Source organism: Cygnus atratus, chromosome 7 (assembly GCF_013377495.2).
Source record: "Cygnus atratus isolate AKBS03 ecotype Queensland, Australia chromosome 7, CAtr_DNAZoo_HiC_assembly, whole genome shotgun sequence".
Lineage (NCBI taxonomy): Eukaryota > Metazoa > Chordata > Aves > Anseriformes > Anatidae > Cygnus > Cygnus atratus.
In genome coordinates this window covers 20,912,502-20,930,257 of record NC_066368.1, presented here as the reverse complement: position 1 = coordinate 20,930,257, position 17,756 = coordinate 20,912,502, and the positions used below count along the sequence as shown (strand labels likewise).

Here is a 17,756-nt window from a genome sequence, read left to right as displayed (position 1 = left end):
TTACACTCACTCTGAGGTACGATATTAATGTTATCACTTCAAATTACAGCATGGTTCAAGATGAACAGCTCAAAACTTTAACACTGTTCAGCACTGCTTTAAGCAGATACATTTCTCATTACAGTACCTGCAATTAAGAACTGTTGTTTAGAGTAAGTCCGCTAGATACAATGATACAATTCAGGAATTAAACGCCACACGCCTGCCAGCCCAGCAACTGTCCAGTGGTGCCAGAAGAGATGGGAAGATAAGCCTTTAGCTCCGCACACCAGAAGTATTTAAAAGAAACATCTAATGTTACTTTAGTTACTGACAGCTACTCAGCACCGTCCAGCTCCAAATTAAGAGAGCAGATGGACTTCATAATGCTGGTGGTATTTGAAATAGAAAATTGCAAAAATTCTACTGTCAATTTTGCAGCAGGAACTTAACTCGAGAAAGCACAGATAAAAACAATTACCTGCCCTTCAAACAGTACAACTTATTCAAAATAAGGCAAATATAATAGCAGCAAGAATATTCTCTGAAATAAAATCTTATGCTGACACCTACTGCTAACATTCTGTAGAAAAATAATGCATTAAGAACTGGTTTCTGTATATGTGTGGTGAACATGACAGAAGCGATCCATTAGAGATTTAAGTAATGTCAAATAATCAAGGAAGGGAAAACTAAAAAAAATTCATTATCGCAGATCAGCAAACACAATTGATTCATTACCTTTTATCACAACAATTCAATACAAAAGCAGAAGGCTTCAAAGAAAACTTTATAAATAAGGCTATAAATTTCTACTGCAACTGCAAAAACAAAGTAAGCATTAATACTAACTGCCAGCAAAATACAAAGATTTATAGTGGGTTTTGCTCCTAACTCAGAATCCAGCTCAAATTTATGTTGCAGATGTTCCAAACATTAAGGAGTTGTGTAGCTTCTTTGGGGTCCTCTACAGTTCTAGACTCTATATCTTTTTGGACATCTTCCTTTCCTACCAAAGCACTTTTCTGCAGATTATAGCAGCTTTGGTAGGTTTGAAGTATTTCAAAAATACTCATTTTACATTTACTCTAAATAAACCTACCAAGATTCTTCAGTAATGAAAAAAATATTTGAAATAGTGAAGATGCGTCTTCCTCTAATATAACTTTACATCCATACATAGCTGTAGGTACACAAGTAACTATTTTAAAGCTCTTTTACCATGTAAAGTTTCTTATTACACATGCATCAACAGATTACTTACTGAATACGACATCTGGATTTTTGTGTTTGGCACCAGTTTCACCTTTCCCTCACTAGTCAGATTGACATCCACAATTCTATTGCCATTGTAACCAATTTCAAGTTTTTTGTAAGTCCAAAGGTAATAATCTTCCCCGTTTTCATCTGCTTCTCCAACAATACCTGTACAGGAAACAAATTTAAGCATCTATTACAGGTGTGCTTTTCAAAAATTATGTAATTATGCTTAGAAACATAGATTACAAAAGTTTTGGCAGCTATAAAATAATATTACTACAGTAAAAAGAGAACACAGAGACCTTATGTTCCTTCTATGAACTGTGATTGAAGGTGTGGTCCATGTGTTAAAGTGACCTGCAAGAAGCATTTTGCAGTGGCATTAAAACACCAAAGCATTCAGCTACAAACACTACACAAGCAACAGAAGAATTAGTAACAATTCCTCTAATTTTATAGACTTCTTTATGGACTTCTCACCTGATGAAGAACTAACTGAACACAGATCTAAATTCCGTGAATATAAGTTAGCCCCAGACTTCTATATTTTCTCATCTCCTTGTTCAGCCTATCCCTTCACTCACTCCCCTTCCTTTTCAGAACTCTGCTTTCATTCTCTGCTCCTTAGTTGATCTCCCAGAACACACTTTTTGCTCTCATTTGCACACAAGTTTCTGCTAGTTCCCCAAAAAACACAGTTCCTGACTACTCTGTTACTTTCTCTTAAAAAATTTTAAAAATCATTTACTTGAAAATTTTTGGTCACCTCCAATGTTGACCACTGCTCAGAAGCTCCTGAAGCAGAGCTCGCTCATTCTTAGCCATGATTAAGTTATTTTTCAATAATTTACTGCAAAATGAATAATCTACTATAGAAAAATTCCAGAGAATGAAGTACACTGAAAGAAAACAAGCAGTCGTTATCTTTAAGTGTCAAGAACATCATAGAGATGACATACAAGACGGAAACCCACAATAAAAGCACAGAAGACATACAAAGACCAGGAGGGGGAGAGAGAATAAGTAGGTGAAGGACATGAAACAGGTTACAACAAAGAAGCAGGTGTGAAGGAATGGCACTTACATGTTATGTGTGCTTTTAATTTCCAAGGAGGTATTTTCTGTTGTATTTTTTACCCATGCTCATCTGTCAGAATTGCCCCGTATATGCCACATACGTGAAGCAGTTTGCGCCTTTGCCATACAGCCTAACACCTGGCACACCATCTGTTCCCATGGCATTATCCAAAACAGTGACAATACAGATCTCTAAAGCACTTAAAGGACTTTCTGATCAATTGCTGCACCTGAAGGAATGAACTAATACCCTGCTCCATATACTTTGGGAGATGTCCTGAAACAGATAAGCCTAGCTACTCCACTGGGGGATAGCAGCACAGGAGAAAACAGAAAATTGAACAGTTTTATCTGAATGCACTTAAAAAGAGTTAGTTGCCCTTTTCAGGTCAAAACATAAAATGCAATCCTTCCAAAGCCTTCAAACAGCAGTTTGAAGTCATTACTTTTAGTCCCCAACAGTTAAGAAAGGTATTTCACCCCTGGACTTTATTGAAAGTAGAGTACTCCTTACTGGATGTTCTGAGGACTTTCTAAGGATAATAACAAACGTTAATGGTTGTGCATATGTCACACTGACTTTGACATTAGTAAGCCTTACTAAGGTGGAACACAATGAAGAACATACAAAACGAATTTAACTCAAGTTTTCAGGAGACAGGAGAGCACCACGAAACTACCTGGATGAGCCCAGAAAAGATGATACCCAGAGCCCACGTGTTTGTAAGCTGTAGCATTAGGAATGACTTCTAGTGCATAGAGAGCACACTACTGAAGAACATTAAAAACACCAGATTCGCATTAAAATGGATTTTTCAGTTCAGATCATAAAATTGTCAGTGCGTAGAAAGTTTTGTAAGTATATCTGTTCTTCAGTATTTGAGCTGACAAAAAAAATCCAAAAACAAAACAAGAAAAATTAGTCAAAAAAAAGTTTGAGACTAGCCCCACATGGTTCCAGCCTAGCATCCATCACCCTTGGGCAGTCTAAAGCTGCCACCAATCTAGGAAAATCTGTTGCCTTTTTTCCCCCTCCCTCTTCTGAAAGGTCAAAACGATAAAAAATATTGTAGCAATGACTGTCATACATGCATACTTTTTAAAAAGCCTTCCAGAAGCTGTACAAGAAGCACAGTAAACGCTACCAATTAATTAGGACCTACTCCAAGCCTTGTCACAGAGCTGTTACACATCCTAGGCAAACCAGCTGAAAAGAACTACGATGGTATTAGTCCTTCTGTCAGACACTCTAATGTATCTCTTAAAAAGAGATAAAAATAAAAAAGGAAGAGACTTCCTGACTAACAGATAAATAAAGCTCTAGCATATCTGGCTGGGACTCAAGAGTCAGTTACTTTCTAAAAACAACTAAAATTGTAAGTAAGAGCTAAAAAAAGAAACCCAGCTTCTGTCAGAATGGAGAAATGACGGGTAGCATCATTCAGCATACTACCAATCGAAGGACTTCTACCATTAGGTTTAAATCGTATTTTTGTAGGTGTTGTGGGGTTTTGTTTATTTTGGGGTTTCATATCTTTCTCATAACACAGACAACAAAAACCTTAATGTAACAGCCTTTTGTGGTGCTTTTCCTTTCCCTTCTGTTTACATCAACAACAGAGAGGTTAGAGTTTGGGATGTTTGGTTGATCACTATTACTGTAAAGTACAAAGTGTAATGTGCAGAGCTTTCTTTACTAGGATTGTGACTAGGTACAGGGGAGTGACAAAAACAGAGAGTTTATGAGACAACGGCAGTGACGCCACATAAAATTGATATAACACACAAGCACTTCTAGACCAGAAGCACTGGTCTTAATAGCACTCAGCAAGAACAATTTTAAGAACTGTACAGGAACATATGAAATAAAACTATTCCATATAACCACAGACTGCACATGCAAAGCTGTTAAAAGGCACAAAATTACCATAAAAGTAAATCAAACAGACCTTGTGTTATTAACACACTGAGGAACTACCAAAATAACAGAGACAATGTTTTACGGAAGTTGCGATTCGTGAACACACTAACATGGACCTTACTTTGACCTATCTAATTACCACTTATTTGAACTTTTAGAAGAATTTAACCCTAAGAATTTAGCATTATTAAATCAGTAGCTGAGAAACAAAACTGGCTTTCCCTGCTTGTGCAATTCGTTAGTACTAGTCACCCACTTCTTCCAACAAAAAGCAATAACCCTTTAACTCATTTGTATTATTTGGTTACATAAATTCTACATACTTGAGAGTTTCTTGTAATGAAGCTTATTCATTGATGACTTCACAAAACCCACTAGCACAGTGGGTTGTAATCCTGTGGCTGCAATCAAGTTGTTAGTGCACATCACTCACCCCATATCGGCAAGTCATCAATATACATCTGGTACCAATAGTGATTTTTGATAGCATACACAAAGGCATCTCTTCTTCCTTTGTCCAAGTCAATTTCACAGTAAGTAGTCTGCATTACATCCTCTGAAAAAAAATAAAATAAATAAAGCACTGTTAACGATTTATTAATGAGCTGGCTCAAAACGAACACAAACCAAGCAGATGGAAGAATGGGCACTGCTGGAGTCTTTAACTCCTCTTGGCTATGTTCAAGTAGGTAACAGAAAAGGACATTCAGAACAGAACCATTAAAGCAATTACATGACTGTTCTTGTAATTCTACCTTTCCATATGAAGAAGCTTCCCACTGACTGGATAAGGAAAGGTTTCAAAGTATCCTTGTGCTATTTTACCTGCACAGGATGAAGATCCATTTGCTGATGGTAGCTTTATCTGGACATATAGATCGTGAGAACACTTTAACAAAAGCTACGAAATTATTAACAAATAGATAAAACTATAGATGATATTCACTCTCCATTTTAGTATTTCCAGGCTCATTGACTGTCCCCATTGGGGCTAGGAATACTGTTCATTATAAAGTGGAAGTATTTTAAAGTTCTGAGCAATTTCAAGAAGATAGCATACAGGAAGAAACAAAGCAATCAGGGTAAAGATAGACGAAAAAAATACAGAAAACAGAAGTAGGAACAATGCAAAGAATGCACAAGAGGCTGCATTTGGAAATAAAAATATCCACCCCTTCAAGCCAGAAAGTTATTTTTCAGCGTCTACAAATCAGAAGTAATGCAGTTAACAGCCATGTTTTCACACCTCAATTTCCTTTTCAAGAGAAACACAATAAAAGGGCTCACATTTACAAGAACTCAGGCAGCAATGGATTTAGAGATTAAAAAATAACAGTTGCTTCTATGTGAATGTTTTCTCTCTCCAAATAGTAAAAAATAAAGCGAATGTAAACAAATCCCAGCTTCCTGCTCCCTCCTTTGTTATCACTGAGAACTGGGACCCACTCCTAGTAGACAGTATTAATTTGAGCCCCAAATAAAGCTCTATTTTGTATCAAAATTCAGCTTACTCAAGCTCTCCTACACACTACTACAACAAAGTTTAACAAGAAAACAATCACCTATACAGAAAAAAAACCACTGATTTCCAACACAAAATACTATCTCTGATAACAATAATTTGTGAAAACAAAAGTATGGACAGTAACTCTGGTCAAGCAAATCTGATATAGAGCTTGGAGAAGCAAGACAGTAAGAAATCAACCAACAGCAGTCCTGCACAGTTGGAGTAATTTCCTGTAGCCCTGGAGAAAATAGTGCCACTGGCTATTCTGGAGTGGATGCAACTCCTTCTCCTATTTCCTATGGAAACATTAACATTTTCCATTTTTAGTTCTTCCAAGATGTAAGGAGTGCATTCTAAGCCTCATATGTACACTGAAGAAAAAATCGTTTTTCCAAATTGTCATATTAGACAAACATTTTACTGCTCTGAAGTCATTTAGAAGGCTGGGAACAAAGAGAAAACCAAAATCATTCAAGCCAGCATTCTGAAGCATCTGTGGGTTATGCCTTCAAGATCCATACAGGTACATTCAGGAGAGAAAAGCCACTAAAGCTGGCACTACAATGGGAAAAGACTTAAAAATCCAGGCCTCAATTTGCATTTATGCCTCTGTTGAGCTGCATCCTATACTTTTTGGACGACGTTAACAAAAAAAACCACAACACACAGCCAAGCCTGTCTTTGGCATTTTTTCACTTTAACAGGTTTTTGAGTCACCTTGACATTAGTTAAACAACAACAAAAAAGGATAATGCCTACTTTCTGGATTTGTTGCTAAGTAGGGATTCATTCTTTCCATAATACCTGGCATTTTATTTTCCCTCTCTAGCAGTTTCATGCAATAATCAAGTAACACGTAGCCCCTTTCTAATGTTAGATTTTATTCTCATAGGATTCTTCAACACAGAGAGGTTCAACACACACGAATTAAAATAGGGGTGAAGTTATTTCAAAAAGATCAACTGGTAGAGCCTGTTAAATGAAGCACTGCAGAGCGCCAGAGCCTGATCTGGGGGAAGTGCTATGGGCCAGGTTATTTTTAAGCAGCTCTCTCTCCTGCCTGTATGTTCACCAAAAAGCCACACAAACAGCTGAACCAGCACACACGAATGGGAGCAAGTGCTACTACTAAAATAAAATCATATGAACTACACATACATACTCTGTTGAGAGACCTTTCCCATTTTAGCCCGAATACAGCAGCCTTTGTTTGCAGTTATTAACTAAAACAAATCTGGCATTAGATTATAAGACAATGCCAAGTTCCTCCATGGGCTTTCAGACCCTAGGAATTTGCTTTTTTTTTGCTAACTGAAATAAGCCATTTGGCATCTAAACCTGGGGGATGTAAATACTGGCTTTTGCTGCTGTAAAAAAAAAGACTTTGAAATATCATTTGAAGGGAAATAATGGCACTGATGTCCGACTTAGGCTGCAGATAGCAGCATGTCACGAAAAAGCTGCCTTCCTCCATTTTCGTGGATTTTTCCTTCCAGCATCCAGGAACACCAAGAAGCCCTCACAGCGATAAAACAATCAGCTGTAGATCAACCATGTTACAAGTTAATCCAGTGCACACACATGAAAAGCCAGCAGAATTATTCAAAACAACCTCATTTAATTCTTGCAAAACACATGCATGATTTTAACAGCAGACATTTCACTCTCAGCCATACTATGCAGTCCAGTTCCTCCCGCCTCCCCCTAAAACAACTCCTCCAGGAAGGCCAGGCAAAAGGAGCGAAGACAACCTCTCCAGCCAGCAGGAACACTGAGCTGTGATTTACAGGATCGCAGAATCACTTCAGTTGGAAAAGATGTCCATGATCATCAAGTCCAACCGTTCACCTAGCACTGCCCAGTCTACCACTAAACCATGTCCCTAAGCACCACAGACACACCTTCTGAATACCTCCAGGGACAGTGACTAAACTATTTCCCTGCATTTGCCTGCTCCAATGCCTCACAACCCTTTCAATGAAGACATTTTTCCTAATATCCAACCTAAACCTCCCCTGGCACAACTTACGGGTGTTTCCTTTTATCCTATCACTTGTTGCTCGGGAGAAACCTTTTTTATTTTTAATTACAGGACAGGATTAGACAGCTACACTTAAGGCCACGATTAAATAGAAGTAGCTTAGAAGGGCATTCAGTGGCTGTGGAAGCTGGAGACTACTTCATTACAGCTTTACCAGATCTGAAGTTTTGCCTTTGTTAGATACTTTTTAATCTAAGTTATGGTTGAAAGAGGAATGTGAAGTTTGAGACAGGTATTGCATGGTGCCTACCTCATGGATGCCAAAGAGGTAACATTTGCAGGTTCACTAACATCAGTAGCACAATAACAAATTTTTACAAGAGAATGAAAGCAAAATGTGTTACAAAAGGAGGTACACTTATGCCAGATCTCAAATTTCCCATAAAACCTGATCAATTAGGTTTCACTCAGACCTATAAACTACAGACATATAAACCACATAAAGCCTTCTATGCGACCGTCTCTTAGTACACTGAACATCACCCTGCACACCTGTCACATTCTCTAGAGGTGATGCAGAAGAGAAGTTTTGGGAAAGGAGTTCTTATTCAGAAGTACAGTAACTTAATAACATTTCTAAGTAAGTTCAAAATTTCAGTATGTTAAAAAAATCCTTTCCCCTTTAAATTCATCTCCTCTAATTGGGAATGTACTAATGGCAATGTCAAAAAATAATTTTCTAATCGAAGCTGCTATGAAGGCAATGTTCAATATGTTTAATAATTCACTAGGTCTCAGGTGTAATGTGTAGAAGATGTCAATTGAAATGCTTGAATAAAGAACTTGACATATTATATAAAAAACATCATTACTCTAGATTTAGCTTGACAAGAGAATTAAGCCAACTAAAACCTTAAAGGTTTATTACAAGGTAAGCGTATGTTAATAATTGACTTTCTTCACAAAAATATTTATACAGATTTGGGACCTACGAAAAAAGACCAACATTGTCCATATTTGTAACAAAAGGGAAATCCAGCTATCCTGTATGGCCACAGGTGTCCTTTCACATGACATCTGTAAATGCAACAAGGAACACTACTTCATGGATTCCTGGTTATCCTGTAGATCTGTCCCACCAGTCACCACTGTGAGCATCCAAGTGCACACCTCCCTTTCGGGCAGGATACATTTCTGCAGAGCCTTGATTTTGCAGCTTCCTATTCTATTTCAGAAATATTGACAAGCTCCACTGATTCAACTGACAGTTTTATTTATCCAGTGTGTAGTACTTCAGTTACTGACAGCTGCATCCTAAATAATTCTTTGAATATGAACAAGATGCAGTTTCACATTAACCTGTTACTGCAGCCAAGTCAAACTCTGATGACAAGAAAGGAACTCGTTTTTATTTGTTTTTAAATTAAAGTTCAGTCACCTTAGTTCAACTTATTTTTGTGTAAGAAAACAGGTGTTATGTACCTTTCTTCCAAGTGTTAAATGAAAACTACTGAAACAAGCACGTTAATTTCTTAATTAAGTTTTTTACAGAAGTATTTGAGAGTTATTCACAGAAGAATGGACATGCCTAATGCCTTGCTTCTGCATATTTCCCTCAGAAATGGCAGAAAACATTCTGGAAAGATAAACTCCATAAAACTTCAGGCTATAAGGTGGTTACAAGAGGAGGCAAAAGATAAACTGAAAATTTCATCTATTGCATCTCTTCTCTCAGGAAGAACAAGAAGATTGTGCTTTGCAAGCTTAACCCAGCCTCACTGCTGCACGTACTTGTGATACAGCAGAGGCTCTACCTTTTTTGCACCTCTGGAGAAGAAACTTCTCCAAGCATTTCAGCCAGCTCCTGCTGTTGAACCAGTCCTTCCCTCAATATCATCTCAGCACTTCCACTATAAAAACAGACTGCTAATTACTACTTCCAGGTCCATAAGGAAAGAGGCAGGCCCAGGACAGACTTGCCAAGCAGTGAGAAGCAGCACAATCTGCTGCAGTACTCCTCCCAGACTTGCACTGGCAAAAAGATAATAATGACAGGGGAATAAATTAGTCGTGGCTAATGATCAGAAAATAAATTGGGGAGTAAAACGGTGAAATAGACCTTATTTTGCTTTAGGAATAGGATGGAGAAAGTGCCACCACTCTTAACAGTATTTATGTCTTTTCAGTCTGGTGCTGCATCTAGAAAGTACACTTGTCCCTGAAACAACACAGTCTCTTAGCAGAGATGTAGCAATTAGAGGCAGCAAAAAATTAGACATAACCAGCTGTAAAAATAAATATTTATCGTATTCTGTCAACAGAAGCTTTGCTTAATTTTCACAGACATGTTGAACTGCTGCCTGTTGCCCTCTCTGTTCTTTCCGATTTGTTTCTGAACATAATCTATGAGCTCTGACATGAAAGCTATTTCCCTCACATTGATTAAAGTTTTCAGCAGGCTACAAATCTTGCAGATCAGCAACAGGAATATTTTCTATTGTTTGTGCAGGCACAGTTCAATTCTTAAAGGAAAGATTCAACTCTGAATTCCTTTAATACAGAGATGCAATCACTTATATAACTTAAAACTTTTTGAAGTGTTCATGATTTTAACCAACTTTTACTTTTTTATTTAATTTATCCACCTAATAACACAAGTATAATCAAGTCTCTTATTTTGGAGATGCCAAGTTTTGGATAAAACTTTTGCAACCTACAGAAATTAAGTCCCATCTGACAACAAATGGTCAGACTTGAGACATTATGCTTACATTCCCCATCCAGTTAAGCACTGTTGATGCAATGAAGCATAGCCTTCAAGGTTAAAAAAAAAGTATCTAACATACACAGACTCCCAAATTGGATTAAATATATAAATGTTACATTCAATATAAGCAAAATGAATCTATTGTTACTTATAGCACTACAACTGCCAGTTACAGTATTTGGAAAGACTTTGAGTACCAAAGAACACAGTCCAGAGAAATTCTGCAGTAGAAGTCTCATTCTATACATAACACCAAGAAATATATCTGCAAGAATCTGGAGCCAATGTGATACCACAGAAGTATTTGCCAAAGGTATTTCAAACAAGACAGTAAACAGACGGACATAATAATTAACTTATTAGAGAAGAACTCTGAATTCTTGAGTACTTGCTCCTCCTTTCCAGTTGCTGAGTGTTTAGAAGTATTCAACATGACAGAAAAAAATGCGTTGTCAGAACTGATAATTACAGAATATTAATTCCAGTAAATATGCTTTTAATCGTTCATATGCAGAAAGCTTAGTTTTACTCTATAAAATATAATCAGTTATTTCAGAAGCATGCGTCTGCTCTAAGCACCTTCCTTAAGGGGCGTTGTAAACTTGGTAAATTGAAAAGCAAACAGGAGCAGGAAACCTTGCAGGGCATTAGAAGCAACAATGAGAAAGCCACTCAGTTGCTGGCGACAGCAGACTTTCAGTTCTTCTAACTCAAAAATCAAGTTTTACAGGCTCATGTTTTTTTAAAAGCAACTAAACGCACTTTCAATCGCTTACCTTTAAATTTGATGTCAAGACCACTAAATTCCAATTCAACTCCTTGAAGTGCTTCTCCTAGGGTTTCATGGTAATGGCTGATGCTTTTTTTTGATCCCACACAGAAAGGAAGAGAGAAGTACTTGTATGTTTCTTGGCGATTGTGGTAGGGTCCTACTGTATTCATCCACAGAACAACTTCCTCTTTATCTTGATACTGAAAAATAAAGTTATTGAGTTAGATGAGAAGCCCAGCAGCATAAAGATATTCTAGAATCTCTCTCATTCATATAACTATCAAGGCGGGACACTTGATCATAAGCAACGGTTTCATTTAAAGACAGCTTGGTGTTTTTATCTTTTGGGTGACAGCAGTTATAGAACAAGATTTTCAGCCTGCTTTCCTTTAAAAGATTTAAGGGGTAGTCTCTCAGCTAAGTATGAGAAGAGGGGAATTCGTCACACAAATTTGAAAGAGAAGCAGAAGAGGCAGAGAGATGAAGTGGAGAAAAGCAGAAGTCTTAAACATAAGTAAACTTTTTACAAGTTTTGGGGCAACATTTATCAGTTAAATACAAAACTCTATGCATTTCCACTGAGACAAAGGAAGTATCAAATGATTTGTTAAACAAAATATTAGCAAGCAGATCAGGCAGTCTACCCACGGTGACAGGTATACTTTATTTTCCTAAAACGCAACTCCGTTTCGTTTCTGTACTGGTAGGAATTACATTCAAAACTCCCAGAAGCGCGCGACGCCTTACAGGAAGCTCTAAAACTCAACTGTGGCATACCTACAGTAGCCAAGAGACAAAACGGTCAGACAGAGGGACTGTATCTGGATACATTTCCAGCACACTCACAGTGAAAAACCAGACCAGCAAGGCATCTGGTGGTTGCCATGAAATTCTTTGTGGGAACAACCACCCTTAACTTTCCACAGCTTCTGTCAGCCAGTAAAACATTCCTTGGCTAGGAGCCAGGTTTTTTTTTTCCTCCAATTTAAGACCTTGAAAAAAGTCCTTAAATCCATTCATCTATCAGTATTCCAATACTGCCTGTATCCAAGAGAACGAAGTGATTTGCAGTCGTTACTTGCACTACATCTGACTGCATGTGAACGAGGTGCCAGGTTTGCCAAATACTACAACGCCTCTCAGCCAACACAACTCCTTCACCTACTGTAAATTCAACAGATGAGGAGGCAGTGACCTAACTCCTCAGGCAGAAAGGAAATACTTGTAGCTGTACACACCTCCAAACACATTCACCATACAGATCCCGATTTTTTTTTTTTTTTAAGTACAGAAGAATAAAGTACTATTTTAAGACCAATTCACAAATGCTAAACACACTGGAGAAGAAAAGAAAGTCAACTGTTAACTAGCCTTAACTATTTCGTAGATCACAACTGAAACACTCAAGGCAGCTCTCTGTTTCCCTCCAACAAATGAGCAAGGGTTCTTCAACTCCACTTACTCTGAATAACCACTGTCATACCAACAGGTTACCCCAGAAATAATTAGCTGCACTTGGGATGCAATAAATTCTTCAGATGAAGTGTTGAAAGCTACAGTCAAAGATTTATACAAGCATATTTTGTGGAATAATTTTATTCTTTTAAACAGATGTCTCCTCAATTACAAGCCTCATCTTTCTTCACAAAGATGCACTGTCTCATGTGAGTGATCAAGAAGAAATTTTCAAGACCTTCCTAATTTCATTCTGAACAGCAGCCGAGGTAAAGCACTCACCAAACCCAGCCGTGAAAGGCACGCACACGCTGTGGAACAATTCTGAAGGGTAAAGAACATCAGTAAGGGAGAAGAGAAAAAGTAAAGAGCACAGCAAGAGAAAGTAGACATTCCTCCTCTTTGCCAGCAACCAGAAGGGTTATACTAGTGCAGTGCATTTGTCCAACTTCCAATAGAGGTTGGGAGAGAAGAAAAAAGGAAATTTAGTTCCAGCCCCTCAGCAGCAGATAGTGGAACTGGCACCACGGTACTGCCTCTAGCTCTTGCCAGTGCAGCAAGGGACAAGTTGGTCCGTACCTCTTTCCTGTTGTTCTGCCTAGACATCTTTTGTTTCTCCCTCTGACAGCTGCAGAACATATTTACAGCCCTTTCTCAAAATAGTCCTAGCTTGTCAAGCCCCCCAATTTAGCATTATTCCTTGTAATGCAACAGCTTACGTGTAAACTGAACTATGTCTCTGCACATCCTTCAGGAAGGGAATATGACAGCATTCGTAGCTCTGTGAGTTCATCTGTGACAGTGCCTGGAAGAAGACAACGCTGACCACTGTTTCACTTAGCTGCTTGCTTCTGGCTTGCTTCAGAGTGAGTTGGGAACCCTCCATCCCAGCACGGCTCAAGAGAAAGTTGTGCAGGATGGCTACACCGAAGAACAAGGCACGTCAGCCTTCCCAGGCTGTACCTCACCGACATCAGCTACAGCAATTTGCAGTCCCTCATGTGCCCCAGCGCCCTTCCAAACTAAAAAGGTTCCAGTAAGAAAAACAAGCTTAAGTGACTTCAGTCTGAATTTGGGGGATGGTGGCTAGCAGAAAAATCAAATGGATTTTCTTTTCTCTGTATTTGCTGGATTATGCTCAATTATAAGGATGAGCTTTCAGGTTTAAATGCGCCTTCCTGTTAACCATCTGTGACCTCATTTAAACAAAATATGCGAAGGACAGCTAGCAGTGTCTAGTACGGCATGCCTTCCACCCCGGCAGCTGAAGTGCCCAGTTGTAGGCAGTGAACTTCCCTCTGAAGAAAAATATAGAGGTGATCAGAGACACACGAAAGGAAACATCTCTACCATTTCAAGGAAGTCCACGACTTGGGCAGCCACAACATCCCACCTTAAAATGTCTAATTAAGCCTAACTTCATCCTGCAGCCCAAAGAACAGAGAAAATAATGACAGACTGCTGAACTATCTTCTGGAGCTCGGTTGCTTTCCCACATCAGGAAGTTGTCCATCCATTTTTCTCTGCAATGTATATTGCCAACCTTCCTCAACCAAGTTCTTCTTTTACTTTATGACTTCCTTTTGTACAAAACACATCTTCCCTTGGCTGCAGAAGCCCTGGCAGTTAAGGCACAGGCAGACACAAAGTCCCAGTGAAGCCTATTATCACTTTCTCACTCTTTATGCAAGAGGATGTATCCGTGACTACTTCTACAAAGCTTTTTTTTTTTAAAGTGGTAATGTAATTTGCTGGCAAGAAACTCAGGCCTCCCAGAGTTCAAGTATTTTTTTTTTTTGCATGTTGCCTTTACAATGTCAAAGTGTCTACAACAAGTAATAGTGGCAAAGCACTTACAGGAAAGCAGGTTTTCCTTGGACGAGACAAAGAACCAGAGAATCTTCCAGGACTGTTCTGTCACCTCTATATGAGGACTCCTCGGTTTGGAGAAGTACCATCTTTCATCTTGGCAGAAAATACATACTGAAACAACTATTCTCGTTTCACCAGAAACCCACCAGCCAGACGCACTAGACAAAATGATCAAACAGAACCCTGAATTTTTCCTTTTTCTATTCTGATATTGACCAATGAACAACTGTTCAGCTGTTCCCTCTGAGCTTTGAGCACACCAGAGCAAATCAAAATCCTATAACCTTTTGTTAACCTTAACAGGCAAGTCAGCAATAGCACATAGTCCATACTAATATAGAGTACGATAGGATGAAGAGTCTAATGATATTTTCTTAACAATTGTTATACAGCAATATAAAACTTGTGTAACCAACTGCAAGTGTGATAGATGCCTTCTCTTCTACTACACAAGGAAATACTTCGATTCACTGAGATTCCTCCAGACTCCATAAGACAAGAAAGCAGCATCAAGAACTCCCTATCAAGACAGGCACAGAACCTACAAAAGAGGAAGTCAACCACAATGTGCGAGAACATCCACATCAAGCATCCACCAAGTTAAATTCACCAAGACTAGACGTCTTCTTAGGAGACTTAAATGGAAACTTCTTGCCCCCATTACACATACAATAAGTGCTTTTGAGTCACCGCTCGACCCGTCATTGCTACAGGCCTTTTAGAAAAGAAGCAAACATTTTAACAGCCAGGTGGTGGAGGACCAACCTGCGCCTCAAGCACAACCGTGTACCAGCTATAACCATCATCACAGCTGGGAATACCTCTTCCAGGGCAGCATGGGATGGTTATACTGCCTGCGCAGAGATCTTGTACCTGTGCAAGCCAGAAGTGCCCTGAGCCCATCCCACCTGCAACAAGGCAGCACATTCCGGTCCCCTGCTGAATATTCAACAGCCGTGAAGCCGGCACACTTTGCACTGCCCGAGCTCCGACTTCCATTAGTTGAGAGTACAACTACTGAACACTCAGGTCTGTGTGCCACCTCGAAGCTTACTGCAAAGACAACTTCCATACACCTGTACGGTTTTACAACCATTCAAACATGGCAATGCTGAGACCACCTTCAGCACAGGACACATTTCTTTCTCGTTACCCAGCAGGGCACTCGCGATCTGGAACACAATTTAATGTTCTCTTTGCACAACTGTAGAAATGAGCAGAGAAACCCTAGAAATAAACAATTTAGTCCATAAAACAATTAAGGCTAGATTAAGTCAGTAAATGAAAGGCTGCAGAAAACAGTTTAAGACTGGTAGGTTATAGATCTTTTTAAACCATTAGAAACACTTTATAAAAAATGCTGGAGGCACAGAGAAGATTACAATTACCAAAACTTACATGATGATTCAGCAAAAGGATTCCAGATCAAGACAGTTCCCTTCAGACACACTACAATTTTACCCCTTTTCTCAGGTTGAAGTTTGGAGTGAGGCTTTCCAGAAAGCAGTGCCTGAAATACTAGCGCTTATTTCAGGGAAAAAAGGACCAACGTTATCTGTTACTGGCAGAGCAAAACTGCAGAGCAAAAAGCAGGGCACGAAATAATAGAGGCAGCAAGTAAGACTCAATCAGCAACTAATATCCTGGGCTTCTAGCGCCCAGTACCTTGGATATTCTGTCAGGCATTGTCATAATCTGCAACTGCAGCTCATATCCACAGTCAATTAAGCTGTAGATTTCAGCCTCATGCTCTCCTTCAGATGGAACAAGTTATTTCTACCAACATCTTCATGTTTCTCTCTGAATTTTAGGGTTCACCAAAGCATGGCTACAACGGTAGAGCAGCACAGTCCGAGCTACTGTACAAGCAGCCTTTTCACTGCTACCCTTCCTAGACACACGGGGCTGCTCAGGCACACCTCGTCCTGCTTCTGTGACACTCCTTCCACCTCTTCAAAAAGGAACCAGGCTGCCTTGCCTGTCTGCATACAGCTTTGTTTGCAAAGATGTATTTTACCTGCACAGAAGTGTTTCCTACAGTGTTTCTCCAATGGACGGTTTACAGATACTATACAAATTTCGTAACTTTGTGTGTTAATTTTAAGCAAGATTTACAGTCTCAGGGTTTTAATGTAACTCCATCAGGTTGAAAGTTCAAGAGAAATACTTTTCTCAGTCATTACAAATCAACTCTTTTGCTATTCAGCATAGGCTATCTTGTGTTTATTTTTCACTATTTGTCATTTATTTCCATGCTTACAAAGCATTAGAAACTAAACTGAAGCAATATTAAAATGCTACCTACTCCTTAGACCCTTCCATCAAAAGCCTTAAGGTATTTCAGAGTATTCTTATAGCTTATCATCAACTCCACCAGGTCTGGTAACAGAAGCCGTGAAAGCAAAGAGCAAGCAGAAGCCAACAATCCTAAACCAACAACCCTGCTCCTGCGGGATCAGATGGCATCGTGATAAGGCCACCGATAGCTCATCTATACTCTTGCTTCCACAAGTACACAGACAACAGTCAACAAATGGAACAATAATCAGGATACAGGCAAAAAGCAGGAACATAGGCAAAAAGCAGTTCTCCTCAATGTCTTCAAAAATGACTTGGATGTAGGCCTAGAAGGTGTTTTGCGTTATGTTTGCAGATGATACTGAATTGCGAGGAGCTGTTGACTCCCCTGAGGGCAGAGAGGCCTTGCAGAGAAATCCTGACAGACCAGAGGGCTGGGATATCGCCAGCTGTATGAAGCTCAACAAGAGCAAGTGCTGGATTCTGCACCGGGGACGGACGAGACAACCCTGGCTGTACGTACAGACTGGGGGATGAGAGGCTGGAGAGCAGCCCCACAGAGAGGGATCTGGGGGTTCTCATCGACAGCAAGTTGAACAGGAGTCAGCAGCGTGCCCCGGCAGCCAAAAGGGCCAGCTGTACCCTGGGGTGCTTCAGGCGCAGTGTGGCTAGCCAGCCGAGGGAAGGGATTGTCCTGCTCTGCGCTGGTGCGGCCTCACCTCAAGTACAGCATACAGTTTTGAGCACCACAATATAAGGACGTAAAACTATTAAGAAAGCGTCCAAAGGAGAGCTACAAAGATGGTGAAGGGCCCAGAGGGCAAGGTGTGTGAGGAGCAGCTGAGGGCCCTTGGTCTGCTCAGCCCA

At 39.5% G+C, this 17,756-nt stretch overlaps 1 protein-coding gene across 1 annotated transcript in view; it reads right to left on the bottom strand.

Moving 5' to 3' along the window:
* Nucleotides 1–17,756, bottom strand: part of TM9SF3 (transmembrane 9 superfamily member 3) — a 44,608-nt gene that overhangs the window by 24,497 nt on the left and 2,355 nt on the right. The window contains 3 exon segments of the mRNA XM_035545082.2: nt 1,244–1,404; nt 4,671–4,793; nt 11,269–11,464. Of these exon segments, the coding sequence (XP_035400975.2) occupies nt 1,244–1,404; nt 4,671–4,793; nt 11,269–11,464 (480 nt within the window).